General features: G+C 40.5%; 2 protein-coding genes across 2 annotated transcripts; one reads left to right on the top strand and one right to left on the bottom strand.

The window, feature by feature from the left end:
* Positions 1–63: 63 nt before the first annotated feature.
* On the bottom strand, positions 64–6,394 carry wtap (WT1 associated protein). The gene is made up of 8 exons (XM_068577316.1): positions 6,222–6,394; positions 5,599–5,636; positions 5,431–5,486; positions 5,276–5,334; positions 4,995–5,125; positions 3,942–4,120; positions 1,428–1,582; positions 64–1,284 (listed from the first exon to the last, which is right to left on the bottom strand). Exons 2-8 carry the CDS (start codon positions 5,626–5,628, stop codon positions 626–628), a joined length of 1,269 nt encoding a protein of 422 aa, XP_068433417.1. The 5' UTR covers positions 5,629–5,636; positions 6,222–6,394; the 3' UTR covers positions 64–625.
* Positions 6,395–7,584: 1,190 nt separating this feature from the next.
* sod2 (superoxide dismutase 2, mitochondrial) lies at positions 7,585–10,911 on the top strand. The gene is made up of 5 exons (XM_068577412.1): positions 7,585–7,691; positions 8,671–8,876; positions 9,047–9,163; positions 9,996–10,175; positions 10,249–10,911. Exons 1-5 carry the CDS (start codon positions 7,654–7,656, stop codon positions 10,392–10,394), a joined length of 687 nt encoding a protein of 228 aa, XP_068433513.1. The 5' UTR covers positions 7,585–7,653; the 3' UTR covers positions 10,395–10,911.
* The last annotated feature ends 12,146 nt before the right edge of the window (positions 10,912–23,057 follow it).

Genomic DNA, 23,057 nt, shown 5'->3' with positions numbered 1-23,057 from the left:
TTATATAAGTATTATGTTTCTATATTAGTTTATTGAAGGGTAGTAATAATGGGTTTCACTCTGTAGTATTAAAAATCTTTATTGGTATTTGGTCAGTACATGAAAAGGACTGAAGTCAGAATAATACGAACATCGCAAATAAACTACTCACAATTCAACAGAGTCTTTTGAACAGAATTTTTTTGTCAATGAAAAATTAAAATTGCATTAAAAAAAGAAAAAAACAAACAAACAGGCCAACATCTAAAAATGACCTTGAATATTGCGAAGCTACTGTAATTCAGTGATACTTACTGACTTTTGACGATGAGTTACAACACCAGATGCCTGATTTCAGTGTCAAGAGCTCAAGAGAACAGCATAGACATGCTCAAACAAACAGCAGAATGAAACGTACTAGTTTTAAATCATACCTCCACTCAATTCAAATCTAACATTAACCCATACATGTTATATCCCTGTTTAGCAACACAAAAGTGACAGAGGCATCACAATAGGCAAGGGGAGGAGGGGGAAAACAAAATGTCTCGGACAGCAGCGCTGCGTTACCAACTATGCATTTGTTGCCTTGTTTGTATATTGTATAAAAAAAAGAAGAGGAAAAGACAGTACATGTCAAAGTACATTACAAAACCGCACTGTCGCTCGTGCTGGAGTCCAGGCCGTTTTGAGTGTGCCGTGACCCTGCAGTCCTGGTGCCCTTGGTTACCAGGGCGGCCTTGTCCTCATGGGTGTCGGTGGTGGAGTCTGTGTCATTCGAGTGCTGAGTCAATGATGTCTCGCTGCCTGTCGGGGAGTCCACGCTCTCGTACCCTGCGCTCAGCTGGCTCCCGAAACCCCCAGGTCCTCCAACTCGCCCAGCAGCAGTCTGACTCCCTGACGCCTCCTCCGAGTGGTTGGACAGTTTGGTCTCGGTCTCACCGGGGCTGGAAACCACTGGGGACATGGGAAAGTCTTCCTCAGTGCTGCTGACCTCCCGGTACAGGCTGGGTGTGGTGGTCTCGCTTCTCTGGGAGGAGTTGCCGTTGCTTGGTCCATTGGAGACCCTCCCGTAGTCTTTGCCCATTGGTTCAGAAGGTATGCTGGCCGGCTCAGGCTGGGCGGACGGTTCAGCGGACGAGCAGGAAGCAGCGGGTGAAGTCCTGCTGGGTCCTGCTCCGGTCAACGCCCCCTGTGTTTGAGTCAGCTGCTGACGGGAGTCCTTCAACTGCTGCTGCAGGACGAGGATGGTGCTCTGCATCCCCTCCACCTCCTCGTCGAGCTGGATGATAAAGTCATTCAACTCTGAGAGACACAGAGATCGGGAACAGACAAAGAGCAAAGCTCAAAATCAAATCGTCAGTAAAATGTTAAAGGACGGACATATGACACGCGGTTCCATTAGAAATGGTCGGGCGGCGAGATGTGGATGCTGTTCATGTTCTCACCATCTTGACTGCTCTTGAGCTCCTCGCTGTACTTCTTTTGCAGGGCCAACTCGGCCTCCAGCTGGGCGATGCGCCCCTGGGACATCTGCCGACCCAACTCCTGGTTTTCCTGAATCAGCATTCGACACTTGGCCATCAGTTTCTTCCCCGTTTGGCTGTAAGGGAAACAAGTCTCACATCACGCAGTGAACCAGGAGACAAACACAACGAGTAAAGTGATGCCAATAATCTGTTCCAACGGCTAAAGGCCAACTAACTCTAACCTGGCCAGCCCTAGTGGACTCACAACAGGATTTTCATTATATTTCAATGCAATATACAATTACTGACAAACCTGTTCGGTACAAATAAATGTAAAAGTTTATACAAACCCATATATTCTCTCTCCAACTGAATAAAAGGCAAAATGATGAGTATGAAAAATATTATTGTTCAGTTCGTGAAACCCAAAACAAGCTACCCAGACCCACATTTCTGTGGAATAAGGCATTCATTCTTAAACTAACTTAATTCACCAGGTTGTATGTTGAAGAAAGATGAGCACTTTAAAAAACAGTGGCAATTCTGTAGCAACCAACTTCTCAAATTCAAACGCACCCGCTACATCACTATGTGTGAATACAGAGCAGAATAAAAAAAAAATTTAACAGTGTGATATTTGACAGGCTACAATAAACCCTCAAATTGAAATATCAACCCTTAACTATGATTAACAAAATAAGAAATATTCACTACAGAACCAGGCACTGGTTTTGTGTAGTCACTTTAAAAACACAGGAGCAAGTACTTGAGCAGTAAAATCAAATAGCACAAGGCGCTGCTTCCTCAACATGTTGAGAGATTCTCCAACAGTCCATCACACCCATTAGATTGACATTAGCTGTATGTGTGGCTATGCTTTACAAAAGCCTGAATCAAGAAGTCACACTTGAGAACAAATTACAGCCATATATGTTATGTAAAACCATAACTAACTGCCATCTATTTAGTCTATAAATGCCGAAGGAAGTCATCTGGCCAGAGGGAAAGAAAAGATTAACACCAACAGCAAATAACTTAGCAACTGAACCCTATGAAGGTCGTCATCAGTGGCCACAGCTCAGAAAACTGATCAAAACCATTTGGTATTCTTACTTGTCATAATAATGCAACTGTGCACTAATTAGTTAACTGCATTTCTTCTCAATTGATAATTAGTATTATTCATTTCCCTCGAGGACTGTGGCTTGTAGCTCTTGAAAGGCAGCGTATACACTGCCTGCTCCAATCTCACCGTCTCACATTTGTGTGAGAGACCGGAGTATAAATTAGGTTTTCAAGACAGGAAAACACATAACAGATTCCACGTGTTTCATTCTGAATACAGTAGCCAAAGATCTATGCCATACAGGTGAGAATAAAAGGTATAATGAGCTGTTAGCGTAAATGGCTGAGGGAGAGATTGTGAGGTCAATTGCAGAAATACACAAAAACACAATAAATACATTCTCATCAACTCATGACATGACTGTTAAAGACATTTGCATTCACAAAAACAGGACTCAGTGCACCTACAGCAGTGTGTTTCAGTGTGAATCTAGAAATTAAGCAAAGCTTAATTCATCATAAAAGTGCAAATATGTACACAGGTGTAAACAATCAAAGCCAATCATGCGTCTTGGTTCACACACTGCAGTAAGTGTTTGTTTTGGAGAAACAAGAGAGAGATCAAATGAAATGGCAATCAAAAGAAACAAGTCACAAAATAAAAACATGTAAATACACTCTACCGTGAGTGGGCCCATGTTCAAAGACACAGGCGACTGGACCCTCATCCCTGAACCACAGTCCCTCTGTGGACCGAGGATCTGGCTCCGCTCACAGTCTCAACATCGTTTCTAGTGGCTCTTCCCCCCCACAGTTACTTTTAATCCTAGAAGCTTTCCTCATGTTACTGCAATGCATCTAAAAGTCTTTACGTTTCTCAGGCCGACTACAGGGTATGTGTGTGGTGTAATCCACAGCTAAATGTCTTTATAAACCAAGTTTGGGAATTGTCTGTAAAATGTTCAATTGTTTTTTTTAGGCTAGGGATGCTCCCTGCCTGACTCAACTTCCACCATAGCCCCCGTATTAAATAAGAGAACTGTCTGGTTTGAGCTGAGGGGGCGGGGAGGGCATATCCGTGTTGGGAAGTGAAAGACCACCTCTTCAGGAACAGTCCGGACTCCTTCAGGCCCTTGGACGGTGAGGGGATACGAGGGGAGAGAGCTGAAACACAAGTGTCACCTGACCATTCTGTCTTTTCACTTTAGGTTATGTGATATGTAGCTGCCGCAGTGCAAGAGTACAAAAACAGTTTTGTTTTGCAGTGACTGGCTTTCTGTAAAGTCTGAGCCTCGTGGTGAGTACAGCATTTGTCAGCCTTCCCCCCCACCATAGTCCCTGCATGCCTGCAGTGAGAGTGAGGGTGGGGGGCATGAGGAAGTCTTGACTGTTTTTTTTGGGAGGGGGGGTTATTTTGATTGTCTTTACCTATCAGGTGTAAATTTCCAGGCACTCAGTTCATTTTGGGCCTGCTCCAGTTTGTCTTTAGTCTGTTCTAGTTCAGCCTTCATTTTGAGGAAAAACAAGTTGATGGCTGGGTCCACCATGGATGACCGCAGTTGGGCTGCACTTGGCTGCTGGACTTGCTTGAGGTACTGGATCTGGGTCTGTAGGATAAAACAAACAGGTGTTACTGACCAGTAAAGTGTATTATACCACTAAAAAGTAAGCAGGTTTCATTGTTAGGAGCAGCAGTCCTTTAGCTTTACCAGTTTTCAGTCAGTAGAGCCACATTAGCAATTTCTTCCAAAATCAGCTGCACGAAAATGTTTAGTTCTAAAATCCAGCTACGTTTATGGGGTTATCAACAACTTTTCAATCTTGAGCCTTGGGAAAATAAATTGGGCCTCCAGACCCTTAAATTAAGATAAGGACTAAAGCCATTTCGACATGTTGCCGCTTTAAATAGTGTGATAAACTTTGAACAGACTTTAGATTCAGATAACAAGATAAAATAAATTATAGTCATAGCTATTAATTTAAGATTAAGCCGAATTACATCAAAGCCAGTTCACATCTTTATCAAAAGCTTTGGTTAGATATGAGTTGCTTTCCTGGACACAGCGAGCGAATCATTTTCATTCAGGGAAGACCAGACGAGGTCAGAACAAACAAAAACTCACCTGCCACAGTCACAGCTACGATGACCTTGAATTTCACATAACTTTTTTGCTTTATTTACATGAGGCCAAGGGTGTAACCCATAAGCCTCAAAGATAGGAAGTTTACTATTTCAACTCAATGGTTAGAAGGAAAAGTGAGAACAAACCTTCCTAACCTCTATGTGTGTGTGTTCTCGTCCAATGCCCTGTTAAAATGGCGTGCTCTCGCTTAAAGCCACTGGTGATCCACTGAGCTGTCAATCTGATAAGAGCTGAAGATGCCCTGCTTGACACCGTTCACCTTTAGCCTACATACCATGATAACTAATGAATACTAAGTATAGTGTAGTCGCATTAAGTGTAGGAATAGGACACGTACTGTGCATTCTTGCATTTCCTGCTCCTTGGTGGCAAGCCGCATGACCAAGATGTTCTCCCGGCGTGCAGACTCCTGCTGCTGCTGCTGCTTGAGCTTTTCCTCAGACTCCTTCAGACCCGTCGCATCATTGGCTAAACCGGTGAAGAGGGGGAGAAAGAAAAAAAAATCCATCAGGAGAAACATCCATTTCACAAGCAGCCTGACAAAGTGATATAGTGAGTGCACTTGTGAGATACACATTGTTGTGCGGAATACAGTTTAGTAACAGCAGATGCACTTACAACATAGCTCTGTATATTTTGCCTCCAGGACCTGGACATAGGCTTCATGCTGTTTCCACCTGAGAGGAGCAGAACATGTGTAAACATTAGCAGCTCAATCTAAATAGATCCAAGAGTCCCCACAGAACAGCAGCAATCGTAGCGCTGTCATCTACCTGGCACACAGCTCCTCTCTGGTCAGGGTCTTCATGTCAGATTCACTGAGGCGAACCTGAAGCAAAGAAAAAAAGGGCACTAGTTAAATAAAATACATAATTAATTAAGCTCACATTTTATACACGAAGGGGCTCGTGACATGTGAATAAACTAGAAGTGGCAATCACCTTCTTGGGTAGAGGCTCCTCGTTGGTCATGGTGAACTCTACAAGTAAAGCAGGAGAGATGAGAGAAAGAGGATCATTAATCACAGCTTGGTGTCGTGTTTAGGAGCCGCTGCAACATCTTGAGCAGCAACGCGTCGGCTGCCCACACGCAGTCAAACATGACATGTAGGCTACAATAAGTTTGCAAACTTGCTAAAAAATAATGCTACGGCATACGACCAACAGATGCAGCTCGCGGTGTGTGTGGCAGTCGAGAAAAACTGCACGGCCGACCAAATAAAAGTTAACACTACCAGTCAATACGAGCTGACGTGCCTAATGTTAGCTGGTGTGGCAGCAACGATGCCGAGGAACCGAAATAAGCGAACCAAGGTGAACTCTCCGGGGCTCGTGTCGTTTAGCATCCGCTGGCAAAATAAATATAAGCTGTAAAATTACAACGCGGGGCAACACAATTTTCCTTTATGTTCAGCCTGGCAGCATGCAATTCTTGGCTCTGTTTTCGGCTCCTTGTTATCACAAAATGGCGGTGAAGGAAATGACTCCCTCCCTTGCGCTCCTTTTCCTGAAACTAGCGGGCTCTTAGCTGCAGATTTCGGGCCTTCGGTCATCAAAGCACATACCAGGCCCGTTTCTTTCGACGTTTCTGGAACCTCTCGGCTTCACGGATTCTTCACAAGTGGCGAAATTGCGACTATGTTTAAAACTAGCTGTGGATTTATGTGTAGTTGGCTCGCTTCTGCGTAATCACCATCATCTTCGTCACTGACGGGGAGAACAGTGCTGCTGCACTCGCGTTGCTGCAGAGTACAACCAGAGACCGCGAGAAAAAAACAGACATCTCACTCGGCCGCAATTTTCCGGAATCTAAAACGTGACTGACAGAGGGGAACGGTGCTGCTCGCTCAATTCAGCTCAACAATATATTAACAATCAAATGGTAATAGTTTTTCATGGAATATGATATTTATTGTAAGTTCAGGTTTGTAATGTATGTGCTCTTCATAAATGAGTATATTTGAAAGCTGCGTACATGAGAGCTTAATCAAAGATTCATTAAAAAGAGTTGTATATTTTAAGAATCAATGAATGATTGTTGACAAAAAATCGAGTTCTATCATCTTAATTATACGTATTTTGATGGTTAACGACACCTTTGAACTCTTGGAACATGATGTGACTGACATTTTATGAACCAAAATGATTAATTTAGAAAAAAATGTGCAGCTAAATCTATAATGCTAAACATTAGTAGCATGCTTAGTGTAGTTTATTGTGACAGCAGTTGTTGTGAGTTGAGGCTTCCCTTTCCCTGGTGTTCACTGATTTTTCAATGATGGAAATTTGTGTTATATTGGTAGCGTGATACGTGTACTGTATATTAACTCAGAAGGTCCGGGGATCACGATTTTATTTTGGCCTTTTTGCAGGGCTGCAGACAATTGTTGAGTGACAAAATGCACTTATTTGCCCATATTTTTCCGAAAATTGTGAACCCACCAATCCAAAATACTCAGACGTCGTCGTATTTTGAGTGATTCATTTGTCCTGATATAGACGATCTTTGTCTTGCCTCCACTGTGGTAGAAGAGTTCACGTGATCTCGTTAGTTTTTTAGTAGTTTTAATAATTGTGCTAAATTGTGCACAATAATTACAATGGCTATACTATATTTTATTATGTACAATTTCTTTTCTGTGTGTTTTTTTCCAAAACAGAAACACAATTCAATACAAATTACAGAAATGACCAGAATAGTTCTAAAACCAAATATGCCCTTCTTGAGGTATCTTCAGAATCTATTGTACTTATATTAATTCCGAAATACCAAATTTTCTTTATCACGTTTGTTATCATATATAGACTATGGATATTTCTTAATAAAGGAGGGTAGGCTATAACTGTCGCAAGGTTCATCTCAATCCCGCACACTCCCCTCGACACCCCCACAGTACGACAATAATGGTACAGTCGGCTTCGCTGTCAAGTTGAACTCGCACATTTCAAGGGCAGTTTCTCGTGTGTCTGCTCTCTCCTGACTACCCTGTGATCACTATGATGAACATGTTGTGCAGAGTTGGCCAAGTACGCAGGTAAACTGATATCAACTTGCCATTAAAGGCCATTTGTCTTGATCAACGAGCACGAGGATTCCTGCTCGCAGCGTTTGTTCCTGAAATTGAGTCAGTTGTTTATTGAAAGCTAACAGTTAGCAGGGTGCTAACTTGGTTTAGCAGCGAGGCTTGTGGCGCACAAAATGAAGGAGTTTGTTTATCTATTAGTCATGTACTCACAGCGTGTGTTGTGTCAGGGGTTGATAATTGAATGCTGTTATATTTAGACACGCTAATCTGGTGCCACCAGCTCATACATTAATTGACTTAATCCTTGATCTACAATCAACACCTGGCAATTAGCAGGTGAATTCAAGGTAGTTGTTCAAGAGTTGTCAAGGCATAGGACCGCACTCTGCCAGGCTGTCTTGGGCTAACACTGTGCGACTGAATCATATGTACAGGTGAGCTTAGTTGTTATTGTATCTCCGTATTATTTAGAAATATATATAATTGCCATTGAAGGGGAGAACAACCTAAATTATGAATATGTTGTTGGTTTGGTCCAATCAGTAGTTAACTATGCAAAGCCAGAAAACTGAGAAGTTATTCTGAAACTTGTGTTTCCATAGAAAGCCTGAAGCTCCTCCATTGACAATTAATGGAAGACATATTTTGTGGACCCACAGAATTTAGTATATCCCCAAGTGAGCTTTATAATATGTGCAGTGTTTTCAGTTTTGAAGCAAATTATGTAGCATATACTCTGTCGTCTATAACATCTTTTCCAATGACTTGTATGGAGTAGTTTATTCTTTATCTTATAAAGACATCACCAATTTAAATAAGTGTGATTAAAAAATAATGAGTTAAATAATGGTTACTAATATTTTTGGACTGTCATAGATCATAGGAACAACATTAATTTTCAAATTGGCTGTTGTTACCCTTAAACCAGACGAAAAGCTCTTTTATTTCCAATGGTTGGCATGGTTGACCTATGCTCTTTTTCCCCCAGGTGTGTAGCCAACCTCAGCCTACCTATAAGCCAGGTAGCTGCATCAAAGCAGAAGCACACGCTCCCTGACCTGAGCTACGACTATGGGGCCCTGGAGCCCCACATCAATGCAGAGATAATGCAGCTGCACCACAGCAAGCATCATGCCACTTATGTCAACAACCTCAATGTTACAGAGGAGAAATATCAGGAGGCACTAGCAAAGGGTACAAAACTAACTCATTAACTAATTAGTACATTGCTTTTGTATATTAAATAATTAACTACATCAAGTTATCTAAATACTGACAATCAGGGTAGCGTTTCAATGTTTATTTTGGGCAAATGTTTGTATATTTTCTAACCTCTATTAATGTGTGTTTGACTTGTATTTTAGGAGATGTGACGGCTCAGATTGCCCTCCAGCCTGCTCTGAAGTTTAACGGTGGAGGACACATAAATCACACCATTTTCTGGACAAACCTCTCTCCAAATGGTGGAGGCGAGCCAAAGGGTAAGGCTTTTGAAACTCTAAACAGCTTGTCGTCTCATTTTTGTTAAACTATTCTGTTTTGTAGTTAAACCTGCACACGTGATTCTATAACCCGAAAGACTGGCTAGTAGTGTTGGACCTGTGAGTGAACAGCCAACTGAGATTACAGCTGCACTGCTCATTGTTTTAGTTTCATAAGCCCTTACCAACTATATTTGTATGTCTTGCCACCATATTAGTATATAACATAGACAGCCACTCCCAGAGAACAAACTCATACATAACAGTGTAAAACAGCAGAGAGTAAAGTAAATAAGTGGCTCGTGAAGCACCCAGTAAGCCAGGATGTGTTTGAGTATTTTTGCACACTAAACCAGAGTTAAAAGTAGAACTTGTATTGTTTTTGTTTTTTTAATGTTCACCTGTAGGTAGAAACATGACTCCAGAGCTGGGCAGCTGTCATCTCCACATTGTGTTCCACTATGGTTGTTTTCCTTTATCATTCTGCCTCCTAGTGGTCGAATATGGTGTTTAGTCGAGTTGCATGGAGACATCATTTGGCAAATGCAGTATTGTGTGGCTTAACTTTCAGACAATATGAAACTGCCATAGCAGCTCTCTTTCAGATAATATAAAATATATAGACCCTCTCAAACTTGACAACATAACATTCTGAAAGTATCCCCTTCTGTTGCAATGTTTCTAAATGCAGTTGCTAACGGAAAGCATAAGGTCTTTAAATTGTAAAATAAAGTTAACTACATTTTTTTTATTTTTTATTATTATTTAGCTTTTTGACTTTAAATATCTCGTACTTCCCTGAAGTAGCACCTGTCTGTGTCATTTCCCGTAGGGGAGCTGATGGAGGCCATCAAGCGGGACTTTGGCTCATTCCAGAAGATGAAGGAGAAGATGTCAGCCGCTACAGTGGCGGTGCAGGGCTCTGGCTGGGGCTGGCTGGGCTACGAGAAGGAGAGTGGAAGACTTCGTGTCGCTGCTTGCGCTAACCAGGATCCCCTGCATGGAACTACAGGTCTGTTGAAACCCACTTTGATGGCTTTGTTTTCTAAGTGCCTGATCTTTACCTCAGTGTCTCTGACCCTCAGGTCTCATCCCCCTTCTTGGTATCGATGTATGGGAGCATGCCTACTACCTTCAGTACAAAAATGTGCGGCCGGACTACGTTAAAGCTATCTGGAATGCCATCAACTGGGAAAATGTGAGCGAGCGTCTCCACTCCGCCAAGAAGTAGAACCTGATCTTCAAATAGTCACGTTCATTGTGACCTGGGTAATATTGTAATTGCAAAAAAATGTTCAGCTTACGTTACATGGAGCACTTGAGTGATGTTTTTTTGTTTTCAGATTTAAGACTGTTTGGCTTTTTCATATGATCAGCTACATTTAAAGTTGATTAAATTAACTTTAAAATATGTCCTATGTTGGTCCAGATAATGTTGCCTTCATGGCGAACTCAAAGCCCTGCACACACAGTTTAAAGAAAACTTTAAAAATAATTTGAACTACTTTTTAGCTGCTCTCTGTTCATGACTTGTACTTGTTCAAGCGCACAAATCGGCCACCTTTCACATCGAGGCTGGCTATTGTTTATCAACCAAATACTGTCTGCCAATCGTGTGAACTAGGTGTCGGACAACCAGAGTGCATATTTGGTGAGTTTCGTCGGAATGAGTAGCAATAAATTCAGACATTGTTATTGCAGTCCATGCTTTTGATGTATTATAATACAAAATATATTTCAATTGTACAGGCTTGATGTTTGGGGCTTCATTCTTCCATTTCTATGCACTGTGATGGACAATCCACAAAGATAATTTAAGCTATTGATGCAAAGTTATTTGTCAGAGAAAATAAAACATGGTTATTGAAGCAGTCTATTCCTATAATCATCATCTTCTACATAATTAATGGACAATTAGTTTCCCCCACTACTTTTCTTTGTTTCTCTGCCTTCAGTCCATGAACCTGTCTGAGCTGAAATATTAGACTTGAGTACTTTAGACCCTGCTTCCTTAGTGTTACCAAAAGAGGGCAGTGCTTCCCAAGTTGTTCTGCTGTTGATGCTCTGAGCGATTTTGAGTTGAATACACACATTTCTCAGCATAACAACTTTATTATCAAATGCATTAAAATGAAAAATATATGAAAGTTATGTCATCTTCTGGCTCAAACAGACTTTCAAAAGATCACCACCTCTTCATCCATACAGCGTATTTGAACAGGTTTTAGCAGTAAAAGTACAATGTGATTTATGAGTTTCATGTAGAAAAAAGAATGGTTTTCTTCAAAAAGAAATATCAAGGACTTTACTTTGACTGAACAAATACTTTCCAGCTGGTTTATCTTCGGTCATCCAGTGATGTCGCTCTTCCTGTTGGTGATTAGCTCTGACCACTTTGCTAGTGCGAATTTCCTTTTCGAAAGTTCTCTCTTTTTTTCCTGGGAGAGAACTTTTTAAATTCTCTTTCAAAGTGATGTCGAGTTAAACTGGACACGGAGTTCAAGCACGTGGTTACACACAGACTCCAGTTGTGAGACTGGAATCAGCACCCTTTATGGTTGTGTTGTGTGTTTTGTGTTTTTTTTGGTTGGGATTGTTAAGTAAAAAGTAAATTTGATAGTTTTGATTTACACTTTGCAAATGCATCAGTTATTAATTACATATTGGTTGTAGCTTGACTCTATTGTGACGTGGATATTGATTATTCAATCCGGCCCACAGGTCTTTTGAGACTTGAGCTGCGGCTTACAGCCTGTGTGAACCCAGACGGATTAATGCCAATTTTCTTCATCCGGCTTTTGGAATAAACAACAACGAATTTTTTCAAATTTATCTGAGCCATAAATACAAGTAGACAAACTAGAATAGTTTCATTTGCGAGTCAGTGCCAGCCTTTAAAAACAGAAGTCTCCCCCTTTTCGTGAGGCGATGATTTGTCTAAATGTGGCCTACTTTAGCTCTGTAAAGGTTTCGGGCGTGCCAAAAATTATTCCCCTCTTCCACAACTCGTAAAAAAGATGGAACTCAATCAGGATAACGTTTCTTTAACCTCTGGAAGGGAAGAAAGAAAAATATTGGGATTGTGTGACTGAGTTAAACTCTTCTCTGGAATCTGTCTTTCTTCTTTCTCCCCTCTCTCTGTCTCTAGTGCTCTTTTCTACAAAACTATTACATGCACAACTCTGAAATATATTTAACTTCGTGAAGTCTCTATCAGGCACGTAAGGAAAATCCACAATACTGCCTTGTTTTTGCACATATTGATCAGAAAGAACTCTCAATTGCTTAAAAGAAGATGCTTTTGTTTCTCTTCAAATACACAAACTCAGAGAAACAAGTTCCTCTGTGTGGTTTTTCAGTGGGCGCACACAAGCATACAATGAGACTTTTTGTTGTTGTTGGATTAGTTGTGGAACTATGTGCTAATCACATACTGATTCAAATGATGGTCTGAATTACCACACAGTGTTGGAACACAAAGGGTAAAAGTACTGACGGATGGATGTATAGCTGGTTGGATAGATGTAACGCAATACATTCCCAGGAGTACTAGGGAAGTATGTAGTTACCAGACGAGTATATGGATTGTATAGTGTAGTTGTGTATGGGGTGTATCCCTGTAAAAGTATGGGATTAAAACCAGTTAGTTCCTAACACAATTGGATGGAATTATTCAGTAAAGCAATTCAATTGTAAGTAATGAACTTTTTTAAAGAAAAAAACAGATGGAGAAGTATTGAAAATAGCCGTTCTAATGCGAGCAGAACATCTGGTCTGCACTGGAAGGTTCACTCGCTGGCACAAGGATCAGCACGAAGATGATTGATTTGTGCCACTGAAATAGCTGAAACTAAAGGCATAATATAGTTTTTCTTTTTAAATTGATTGTTCAAATGATAACATATTGGGGTGTCGACCCGCACACCAACAGTTCCTTCCGGTCAGACGTTCTCCGACCTTGTAAAGGCCTAGCCGGTGTCTTCATCTGAGAAGCCACAGCGCTGTGCGGTCTGTCTGACCTTGAATCGAGCGCTTGGGTCCACGATCATACTCGACCCGTTCCCGTCTTCACTGGTACTCACACAAAGCCGCATACGCCACCACTGCACTAAACAGGTAGCATGTAGTTAGCAGCCGCTATCTTAGTGGCTCACTGTTAACATTATGGGATTCTTTTGTAAACACAAACACTAAGGGCCAGATAAATTAAGATTAAAAAGATAGAAATGTGTGCTTGTGTCTCAACCTCAGACTATTTCCCCTCCATTTACTAGATTCATCTCTCTTTGTCCTCCCTTGCGGCTCTCTTTCTTCGTTCTCCCGGCCTGGGACTGTTGCCTAAGTAACGAATCAAACACAATGTGTGTGTCATAGTAGCATTACTCCATTACATCCTGTAATTACTGTTAATATCTTGAATAAAAGCCCATGAACAGATACTTTTTATTTGAAAACCTTCTATTGTGTCTCGGCCGTCATCCGTTCGTGCACAACCAAAAATCTCTGCAATCTCTCCTCTACCTCTCCGACTCTAGCGGCTTTGTCATCACACTTCGAGGCTCCTGACTATTATCCACCTCTCAAAGCTGTCACACATTGTTCCCTGATGTGAACTGCTTTCCAGGGTTTCTCTACACAAGCTGTCATTGTCCCATTTGGACCGAAAGCCAATAGAAAAAGTGAAGTGTCAGCGTTAAGGAAGTCAAACTTTCCAGTATTTGCCGCCCGTTGTTCCTGGCACAGAGGGTGACGGAGCTAAATTCGGGGCACCCGTTTGGGTTTGAGCCCGAGTCTGAGTGCTTTGGAGGGGGAGCTCTCCACCAGGCGCTGAGAGCTACAGCCAGAAATTGCAATAGGTCTGAGGCAGCAGGGTATTGTAGGAAACCTTTGATACCTCAGCCTGACAGGGTGATTGATTCATCATGGCTGCTGAAAAGCGTCCTCAAGAGCTGGAATAAAGTGTAGGTGTATACAGTACGTTTCATGAGCTCTCTGTGACTTGGACTCTTCTGCTCCGGTTTTATTTGATTGTTAACATTTCTACACTTGAAAATCTCCCTTGGAGAAACAGTGCTGCAGCTATCTGTTATTTTTGTCATTGCGTATTCTATCTAAACCTATTTAATGCATTTAGGTTTCATTTGGCATTCAAGTTTTTTTTCACCACCTTCCTGAGAAATATACAAACAGTTGCTCAAGGAATTTGGTTGAGCCCAACTTGAGAAAGTCTTTGCTGAAAGGAAAAGAGAAGAAAAGATTGTTTTAACAAAGAGGGCGTGGCTGTGTCTAGTTAATTTGTCTCAGTTATGTAAGTCATCTGAGGCGTGTGGACCTCGTTAGAGCCCGGGGTCAGTTAGGTTTATCTGGGATCGATCCAAACTTCCCATCTTTGATTTTTCTTTTAGAAAAGTGAAACTTTCTCCTTGCTGCCAAATGCGTCTCATACAAGGAAGAGAATTATAGACCTGTGATCCTTGTATCCATTACACAACAATAATTGCACATATGTATACTCATAACGCCTCACCTTTGGTTTATGGATCATTTTACAGGTGTGCAGATCAGAGAAAACTGGAGACAGTTTTGAAGCGTGAAATAAAAAGCTTCAGAACCCAGACACCTTGTTTGTTGTTTGGAAAATATTTCCTCTGCCTGTACTTTTTTTTTTTTCCATATCCAGAATTTCTGAAGCTGCTGTTTCCATTTCTGTATCCATCATCTTGGCAATTAAGCCTGTTGGATTTTGATTCAATAATCCCATTGGATTCAATCAAGCGAGCGAATAAGTCTTCTCTCATCCTTTGCTGAGAGTCAGCACTCAGGAGATCCTCTTTGGCTGGCCGCTCAGGATGTCAGAGAGGAAGAGAATGAAAAGAAGTGAAGAGTGTCTGGAGGATACCCAAAGACAAGAGTATTATAATACAATAGGGTGCCTTCATGTGCAGCAGACTTGACTTCCTGTCTGGGAAGGAGACGTCACTGTTGCACCGGGTTGAACTGAAAGTGATCATATTTAAATGCATATGGGTCTCACTTGGTGGCCTCTTATGACCAAAAAACCTCCATAAAAACAAAAAAAAACATGTTCCACCTTCTTTACCATGGCTGAGGAGGAACTAACTGAAATTGTGATTTATATTCTTTTTTCTGATTTACTAATCTATGAACATTAAACTAGAGATTTTTGTTAAACTGGGGCTACATGTCATCATCGTGGGATTATGTAGCATCAGAAGAAAGGTGTGTGTTGGGAAAAAACAGTGGTCATATATTAACAGACCTGATTTGCTAGAGTATATATCAGAATATTTCGATGTAATGAAGATTTGTATGTGTGAATATGCACATGCTGTTTTGATCCTATCCAATTCTAAGTAAATGTTTACGTCCTCGGATTATTAACATTTAACAACACAATACAACGAAGAAAAAAAAGAACAAAAATGTTTAAGACAGAGAGAGATTCTGTAATTGTTGAATAATAGTATCCTGATGAAAGTTGTATGTTCCTAAGTGAACACAAGGTTGAACAAGACATGAATCCCACCAGCAGTACCTTATATGCCGACACATTGAGCTGTGTCTCAATGTTTTCTTCTTAACCTTTACAAATACAGCGTGGAAAGCTGGCTATGTGTGCAGCTGCAGACACTTGGGGAGGTTCTCCTTGTAACACATTGACGCTGACTGGAAAACGGTCCCTTCAGCAGATGTGCATGCAGGAGAAATAAGAACATAGAGTGAGTCGAGGTTTTCTTTCGTTAAGCATGTTTCATGAATGGAGCGCAGGCATTTGTTCTCATGAAACGTGTGACTGCGGCTATCAATTATTTTAGTGACTAAATGTTCTCCCCATTATTCTATTGATACATGTAATTTTACTTGGTTTAATTATGTAGCTGCTTAGAGCTAGTTTTAGGGAGTTTACACCTCACATCTCCCTCCCTAATATATTATATTGCCATGAAAACATCTCCTAAAACTGTATTTATTCAAGCTTCTCAACAAAAACTAAATCTTCCAAGAATACACAATTGAACGCAGCATGATCACGGTATTTATTTAATTTTTATTGAACAGATTTTGAAGGCATCATAATAATATCCTCCTTTACCGCAAACCTGTAAACTATTAATGACTTTTAGGAATTGGCAATCGTGTCAGGCCCATATTCAATTATTTCATACGTCCTCTTTCAACCGCTGAATACACCTTCTGTACATTGGAAGTTGCCATGTGTACCTTTCGGAAGCAAAAAAGTCCAACAATAACGCTTCACCAAGCCTTTTCACAGGTGTGCAGAAAAAATAGAGACAAGATTTGAACTTTAAACTTCCTGTTTTTGTTTCCATTCCTCACAAAACCTTTTGTCTATACAGAACAGCATGAATGTCTTCAGGAAAATACTAACAGCATCTCAGAAGTGAAGGTTGTCTTTTTTTTTGAGCGAGAATCCATCAGAATCCATTCCTCATTGTGGCCTGTTCTATTTCATTGTCTGTCTAAACACATCTCCACATGGAAAACTAGCAGCAGAAACCAGAACGGAAAAAATGACTTGGTCACAACAGAAGGTATTTTGAAGAGACACACACACAAAAAAAGAGTTGAAGTCAGAAGCTACTTCCAATGTCTACATGGTAGATTGTTCGCCTCCTCTCCACAGAGTTTGAAAAAGTAATTTTTTATATTACTTTTTCAAACTGTGAATCTCCCGTCTCAGAGACCGTTTTGTTTCCTCTTCTTGTCTTTTTTCACCTGTCCTTCACAGGTCAGAATTCTGTTTGAAATAATGTCGATTGTGCGTGCGTGTGTGCGCGTGCGTGTGCGTGCGTGAGTGCGTGCACGAGATGGAGATTGTCCTTGCCAGGGGTTTTTCCATAGTCACTGCTGTATTCAGAAACAGATGCAGTACTGGCAGTCAGACCGGTAGTCGGGTAGAAAGGCTTAGAAAATAAGCCCTCAAAGCATTCTTCCAGTTGTCCCAGATAATTTCACACTCCCTCGCTGCCATTGCTGCTTCTAATACAACCTCCTCAGCTACACTAATTCCTCTTGTTTTACCCCCACTGCACTATTGTACTGTCAGTCTCAGCCTGTTTCTCATCTCTTTCTTTCACTTTTTCTTCTCTGGATTAAGCTTCTCCAGCTCAGCAGTTGCCCTTTTCAAAGCCAACATACTGATTCATGTCATTATTTAAGAGACAGATTTCCTGACATCTAAAATCCTCCAGTTTTATGAAAATCTTCTATGGACAGATTTAACTAGCAAGTAATCAAACCTTTATGCCGGTCCTTCACTCTTCCTTTCTTCCCTCTCTTGACTGCTCTGTGTCCTAAGAGGTGATTCAGCATCAGTCTAAATATCTAAAGCAGCAGGTGAGTGACCTCATCTTCACACAGATTTGTTTGAACGTGTTTCGCAAAAAAATGAATTGAAGGTTCAGAGAAAATAATCCAAAAAAATAGCCGCCGAAACATGCAGAACTAAAGCAAAACAAGTAGAATGGAGGCAACAAAACAGGAAGCAGGTGAACCACCTCACGTATGGGGTAAGTTTCAATTCATGGCCCGAAATCTCAAATTACACCTCACATCGGCACAGGAAAAACAGCCAACCTGCCAACTAGCAAGCTCACCAGCCAACCAGCTAACCAGCCAACCAGACATCCAGCCAACCAGTCATCCAGCCAGCCAACCAGCCAGCTCCTGTCGTGATGTGACTTTTCCGTCCAGAGCTGTGGGACTCAGCCAATCAGCCTGAGAAGAGCGAGGCCGGTTCTTTCACAACATCTCCTGGCTTCTCTGTCAAGGATGTTTTTTAATACAGTGATTAATAATAGACAGTCAAATATTGCCTTGACTTTGGGAAACTGTATTCTAAATTTTCCATGCATGACTTACCTTTCGCTTGGGATGGCTTTTCAAGACGTGATGTTTTTTTCTATTTTTTAAATCCAGATGTATTGGTGTAATGCATTAAACAAGAAGGGATCAGATGAGTACATATCGTCAATCCCCACTTTGAAATGTGTAAGTCAAATGATCAAGCATCACTTCCAGTCCTTGAGTCGTACATTTTTGTACTTGCATCACTTCTGTGTCGATACTTGTTTGTTTCATCTGATTGCAGCGTGTGCCTGCACACACGGAAGTACTTGTGTGTCTGTTTATATCACATCTGTTTGTGTGCCTTTGTGTATAAATACATCTTGTCCCTGAAGTGCGTTCCAATGGCAGTTATATGATAAGTAACAAGGTCTGCTGGTTACGTATTTTCTCAAAAGCTACCGCCTATAAAACCAGATTGTTTCTATGTGTTGTTGTGTTCTCTGGCTGTCTGTCTCAGCCACCAGCAGAAGGGTGTAACATTTACAACACCAAGAATTCAGACAGGGTGGGAGTGAGTTTAATAGATTCATGGAAATGGAGGCGAGTCGCAAAGAAAAACAAGAGCTAAATTTAAAGGCGACCAAGGCAAGAGTCAAACTATATTTGCAAACAATTCTTCAAACTTGTTTTAACTAGCGCGGAGCACAAGATTAGTCAAAGTCAGCTTACATGTAATAATGATATTCATAATGTCCACATTTCCAATATTCAAAGGGCTATAAAAACAGATCCTTAAACTTGTAAAGTGACATTACAACATAGCCTTGTTCAAAGTGACCCCTGCTATGTTCATGTGTATGGCCTTGAGAATTGACTGTGCAGTTTGGAGAAAAGTGACTTCAAAGTCAGCTTACATATAATAATGATATTCATAACTTCACAATTTCCAATATTCAAACTGCGAAAAAAACAGACCCTTAAACTCGTAAAGGTAAATTACAATTCAGCCTTGTTCATGATGACCTCTGCCATGCACATGTGACATTTGACCTTGAGGATCACAGCAGCTGAGAAGCATCATTCAAAAGCCCAGAGACATATTGGGAAACATCCCAACGGATAACGCACGTGGCAAAGAGGAATAAGTCACTTCTTTAGTTTGTCTCAGTTCAATAAATGAGCTCAAAGAGAGTCATAATGCACCAAAACAGTTTCCATTCCACGCTCACATCCTGACGTGTCTGCTTTACATTACGCAACTTCCAAGCCTTCTTCATATTTTGTGGTCAAAGTTAAACTTTTTTTGTTGACTTCAAGCTGTTTCACCATACGCATGAGATGTGATGTGACATCCTATCAACTGATCTAATATGATAAAAGTTTTAGCACCAATTACCAAATCCAATTACGTTACTGCGGCATCAAAAAAGGTCACCTCCGTATTAATTGTAAGAGACCAACGAGTTGGTCTCCAGGCGGAGGAGAAGGGATTACTGCCTTGATAACTTTCCAGAAAAGTAAAATCCTGCTTCAAAGGAGTTCAGACCGCTGTGCAGTGTCTTGGCATCTGATAAGCCTTCAAACTCAATTTCCTGTTTTTTTTATTTTATCTTTTTATTGGTAGAAATAGTGTCTAGTGTTTTTTTACCTCATCTTGGAGTTGTCTTGTCTGGACAACAATAACTGCAGGCAAAGAGAAAGCTCCTTGTGATCATGTCTCATCTCTATCTGAGGAGAAACAAGGACAACAAACAGTCACTCTGCTGTTTGCAAGTGTTATTTTACCCAACACAAATTAGGATTAAGACGGATGATTGTTTGGTTCGGCCCAATGGTGACCAATAGGTTCCCCAGACCAGTCATAGTAAAATAAACATCTGCTGAATGCTTTTATGCTTGAGGCCAAAACATATATATTTAATTGGTGCTAAAACTTAAGTATAAAATCATGTTGACAGAGGCCCAATGGTGCACGTTGAGAGTAATACATCCAATTCAGCTACAACATTTCATTTGTGTCTATGGTACTTTTTCCACACAATCATGATGGGTCATAAGTCATATGAAAGTAGTGTACAAATTTAATTATATCATATCTTTGAGTTCAACAATAGAGGCCACTGTGTTGGAAAGTTGACATGGAGAAAAATTATATCTAAAACAATAAACTTGTCAAAAGTAGATACCCTTGCCAACATTGTGTTTTGCTTATGAAGAAAAGCTGCTCCTGGCCATGGTCTCCACTGGCACAGACTTTTCCGATGACATATTTTCATCGGCTGCAGAGTTGGAGGACAATAATGAAGTAATAGAAAATTTGAACAAGTTGACGAGTGGAGGTTATTCAAAGGTTTGCACGAATTCCCAAGGTCAGAGCAGCGCATATCCGAACAGGAGGTACGTTCTGATGTCAGCTAAGCTTTTGTTGGCTGCTATATGTAAGTTACGCTTATCTTAACTTAAAGTCTAGAAAGGGGGTAAAACAGCAAGCTATCTCTGTCACAAGCTAACTGTCAGCACAAGGCCTCTGTGAACACGCTTTTACTTTGGCTTTTGAAGAAAGCAAGTCAGTGTACTTCCCAAATGCCACATTATTCTTCTGAAATCTAAGCAAACAACAAACTCAAGAACTCTTTCTACCTCATTATCTCTCAAATCAGGCCTAGCAGAAGTATATGTATGTTTTTTTTTTAAGATAAATGTGATAAATAAGAACATGTTTACATTCTATAAATGAAATAGACAAAATTATATTTTCTGTGCTTTCTCATCAAACAACATATTTCTTGATGACTATGAGGTCACTCAGCAAATTTATTACAATTTGGGTCTTATTTATGTTGTTTCGTCCTCCATTTATATCAGTTAGGATTTCACTGTAACTACTGACTGATAATGATAATTTATGGCACAACAATAAACTTGGTGTGCACACAATCAAGGAAAAAATAGTCGGTCCAGATGAACCAGGAAGTGGGTCTGTAAACTGTTGATGGATGTTTACAACAGTAAACATTCATCAACAGTAAACATCCATCAGACAATTTGGATATGAATTCCACCATTTGAACTTTGTGGGGTATATTTCAGACTGAATGATCTGACTGATCGGGTTTCTTGCCACGTCAGACTACTTTTGATGGTGCCACCAATTTTGCTTTTTATTTTGTCGAGTGACAACAGCAGTGTCAAGCAATCAAGCATAAATTAAACTTCTTTTTCCCTTTTTTTCTGAAAGAGTCTGGTATTAGTAACTTCCCCTCAAGCTTCAGGTCTGTTTCTTTTCTTTTACTTTCCTCCTCAGTACTGAAGACCAAACAATGTTCCCCTTTTAGTGTGGTCAGCTTCTCAATACGTCACCTCAAACTAATGATTTATTTACAAGGCCATAACCCTCATCATATGCTAAAATGGGCAAAAGAAATATGTAGCTTTAATATAATTTGATTATAAAAGTCCAAGACAAAAGGAACTATGGCATCTAAAGTCTCTCTCCGAGTCGCTCTCAATGTCTAACTTTGACTTCATTAAGGGTTTAACAAGGACTGTAAAGAAACCACAACTCAGTCAAGCTCTTTCACTGCCTACTTATCAGATCTATTTAAGCCAATCACGCAAGGTAGGATGACATAATGTTTTAGTTCGCCAAGAAAAGCCATGGGAGCAATTATCAGTTCTAACCCTTATCTTTGTGGTTTATGGGTCAGTAAAAAAAGTATTTCTAGAAGCTGCAGGATGAGGGGGTTTGCTCATATAATTGAGTAAACTGACGTGTCATGAAAATGTGCATGTGTGCTATGTATTGACACAAGTGCAGTGGTTTATGAGCAGCAGATGAGCAGTTGGTATGTGTCATTGTAATGACTCAGAGGATACGTTAAATGCACCTCAGACCTCACACACAGTCACAGCTGATGCGCTCGAGTTAACGACGCCTAAAATCTTCTGTTTTTTCAAGCTTGTTTCCATCACACGGAGTAATTTAATCATGAGTTAAGCTGTTGACAGCACTTTCTCAACCAGACCTAATTATCTGTAAATTAGTTTGCCTTTAAAAAAATAATGAGGCTATCCTTATTCAACTGCCTTATATTGTGATAGGCCTTGGGCCCGAACCCTAAAACAACTGGTCTTTCATGTTTACTTTTTAACGTTGAATGAATGAATATTGGCATGTTCTGGGTAACAGAAACTGAGTTTAAAGACTTCCACAGTTTTTCATGCCATTAATTCTGCCTCTAATTTCTAAGCTCTGTGTCGCCATATTGTGTTTTTACTCTTGCATCTCCATAAAAGGAAATGAGAAACTGAGGTTTATATTTGACTCTAACTTCTTCTGTTTAACTTTAACTTTCAAGAAAAAGTAATGCTGGTTTTCAACTCCCCTACGATCACCTCTCAATTCCCCCTGCAGAGTTTCTTAGGTCTATGCGTGACCTATCATGTGCCAAAAGAATGATATAATTGCAAGGCACCACAGGCTGAGTTCATAACTGACTTTTACAATGAGCTCAGAGTAGTGAACAAGAAAAGAGCCCTAACGTTGATCCAAACCCCATTAAAAGAACACCGAGCTTAGAGCACAACAACAGGGTCTCTGTCACTGCAACCTGCCTGTTATGTCATCTTGGTGTTCGGTAAATATTATGTCTCTGAGCAATTGAGAATGGGCAGATCTTTCATCGGGATTAGACCTTTATTCTTGATGAAAAGCTTGTTTATAGGGACAAGCCATTTCCCTCTGTCTCCCTCAGTCTCTCTATTGTTTATGGCTCCAATCATTCCAGTTGATACTGCCGATGATACTCGATATCCTGGATTCTCTGCATAGCCCCTCTTCCAATGCATGTAACATTGTTTTTATCTAACCTTACAGAGATGACACCGGAGAGTTGTATTGTCAAAGTGTTTAACAACCTCCTTGTCCATCATGAGTAGTGTTTGCTTGAATTGAAACAGCAATAGAAAGTCATTTCAGGTCCTTCATAAAACAAAACTGTGCAAGTTTAGAACTTTAACTCAAACTTGATTGCTATGTTTTTACCAAAATCCACAGAAACAA

Source organism: Clinocottus analis, unplaced genomic scaffold (assembly GCF_023055335.1).
Source record: "Clinocottus analis isolate CAN_PGR_092001 unplaced genomic scaffold, fCliAna1.0.p SCAF_15, whole genome shotgun sequence".
In the NCBI taxonomy this organism is placed as follows: Eukaryota; Metazoa; Chordata; class Actinopteri; order Perciformes; family Cottidae; genus Clinocottus; species Clinocottus analis.
The sequence above is the reverse complement of the archived record's forward strand: the minus strand, read 5'-3'. Positions and strand labels throughout refer to the sequence as shown.

Coding starts and splice junctions, on each gene's coding strand:
- wtap (XM_068577316.1), bottom strand. CDS start 5,628: ATGACCAACGAGGAGCCTCTACCCAAGAAG. Junction 5,126..5,275: donor AAAATATACAGAGCTATGTT/GTAAGTGCATCT, acceptor TCACCGGTTTAG/CCAATGATGCGACGGGTCTG. Junction 1,583..3,941: donor TGGAAATTTACACCTGATAG/GTAAAGACAATC, acceptor TTTCCCTTACAG/CCAAACGGGGAAGAAACTGA.
- sod2 (XM_068577412.1), top strand. CDS start 7,654: ATGATGAACATGTTGTGCAGAGTTGGCCAAGTACGCAG. Junction 8,877..9,046: donor TCAGGAGGCACTAGCAAAGG/GTACAAAACTAA, acceptor CTTGTATTTTAG/GAGATGTGACGGCTCAGATT. Junction 9,164..9,995: donor TGGTGGAGGCGAGCCAAAGG/GTAAGGCTTTTG, acceptor CATTTCCCGTAG/GGGAGCTGATGGAGGCCATC.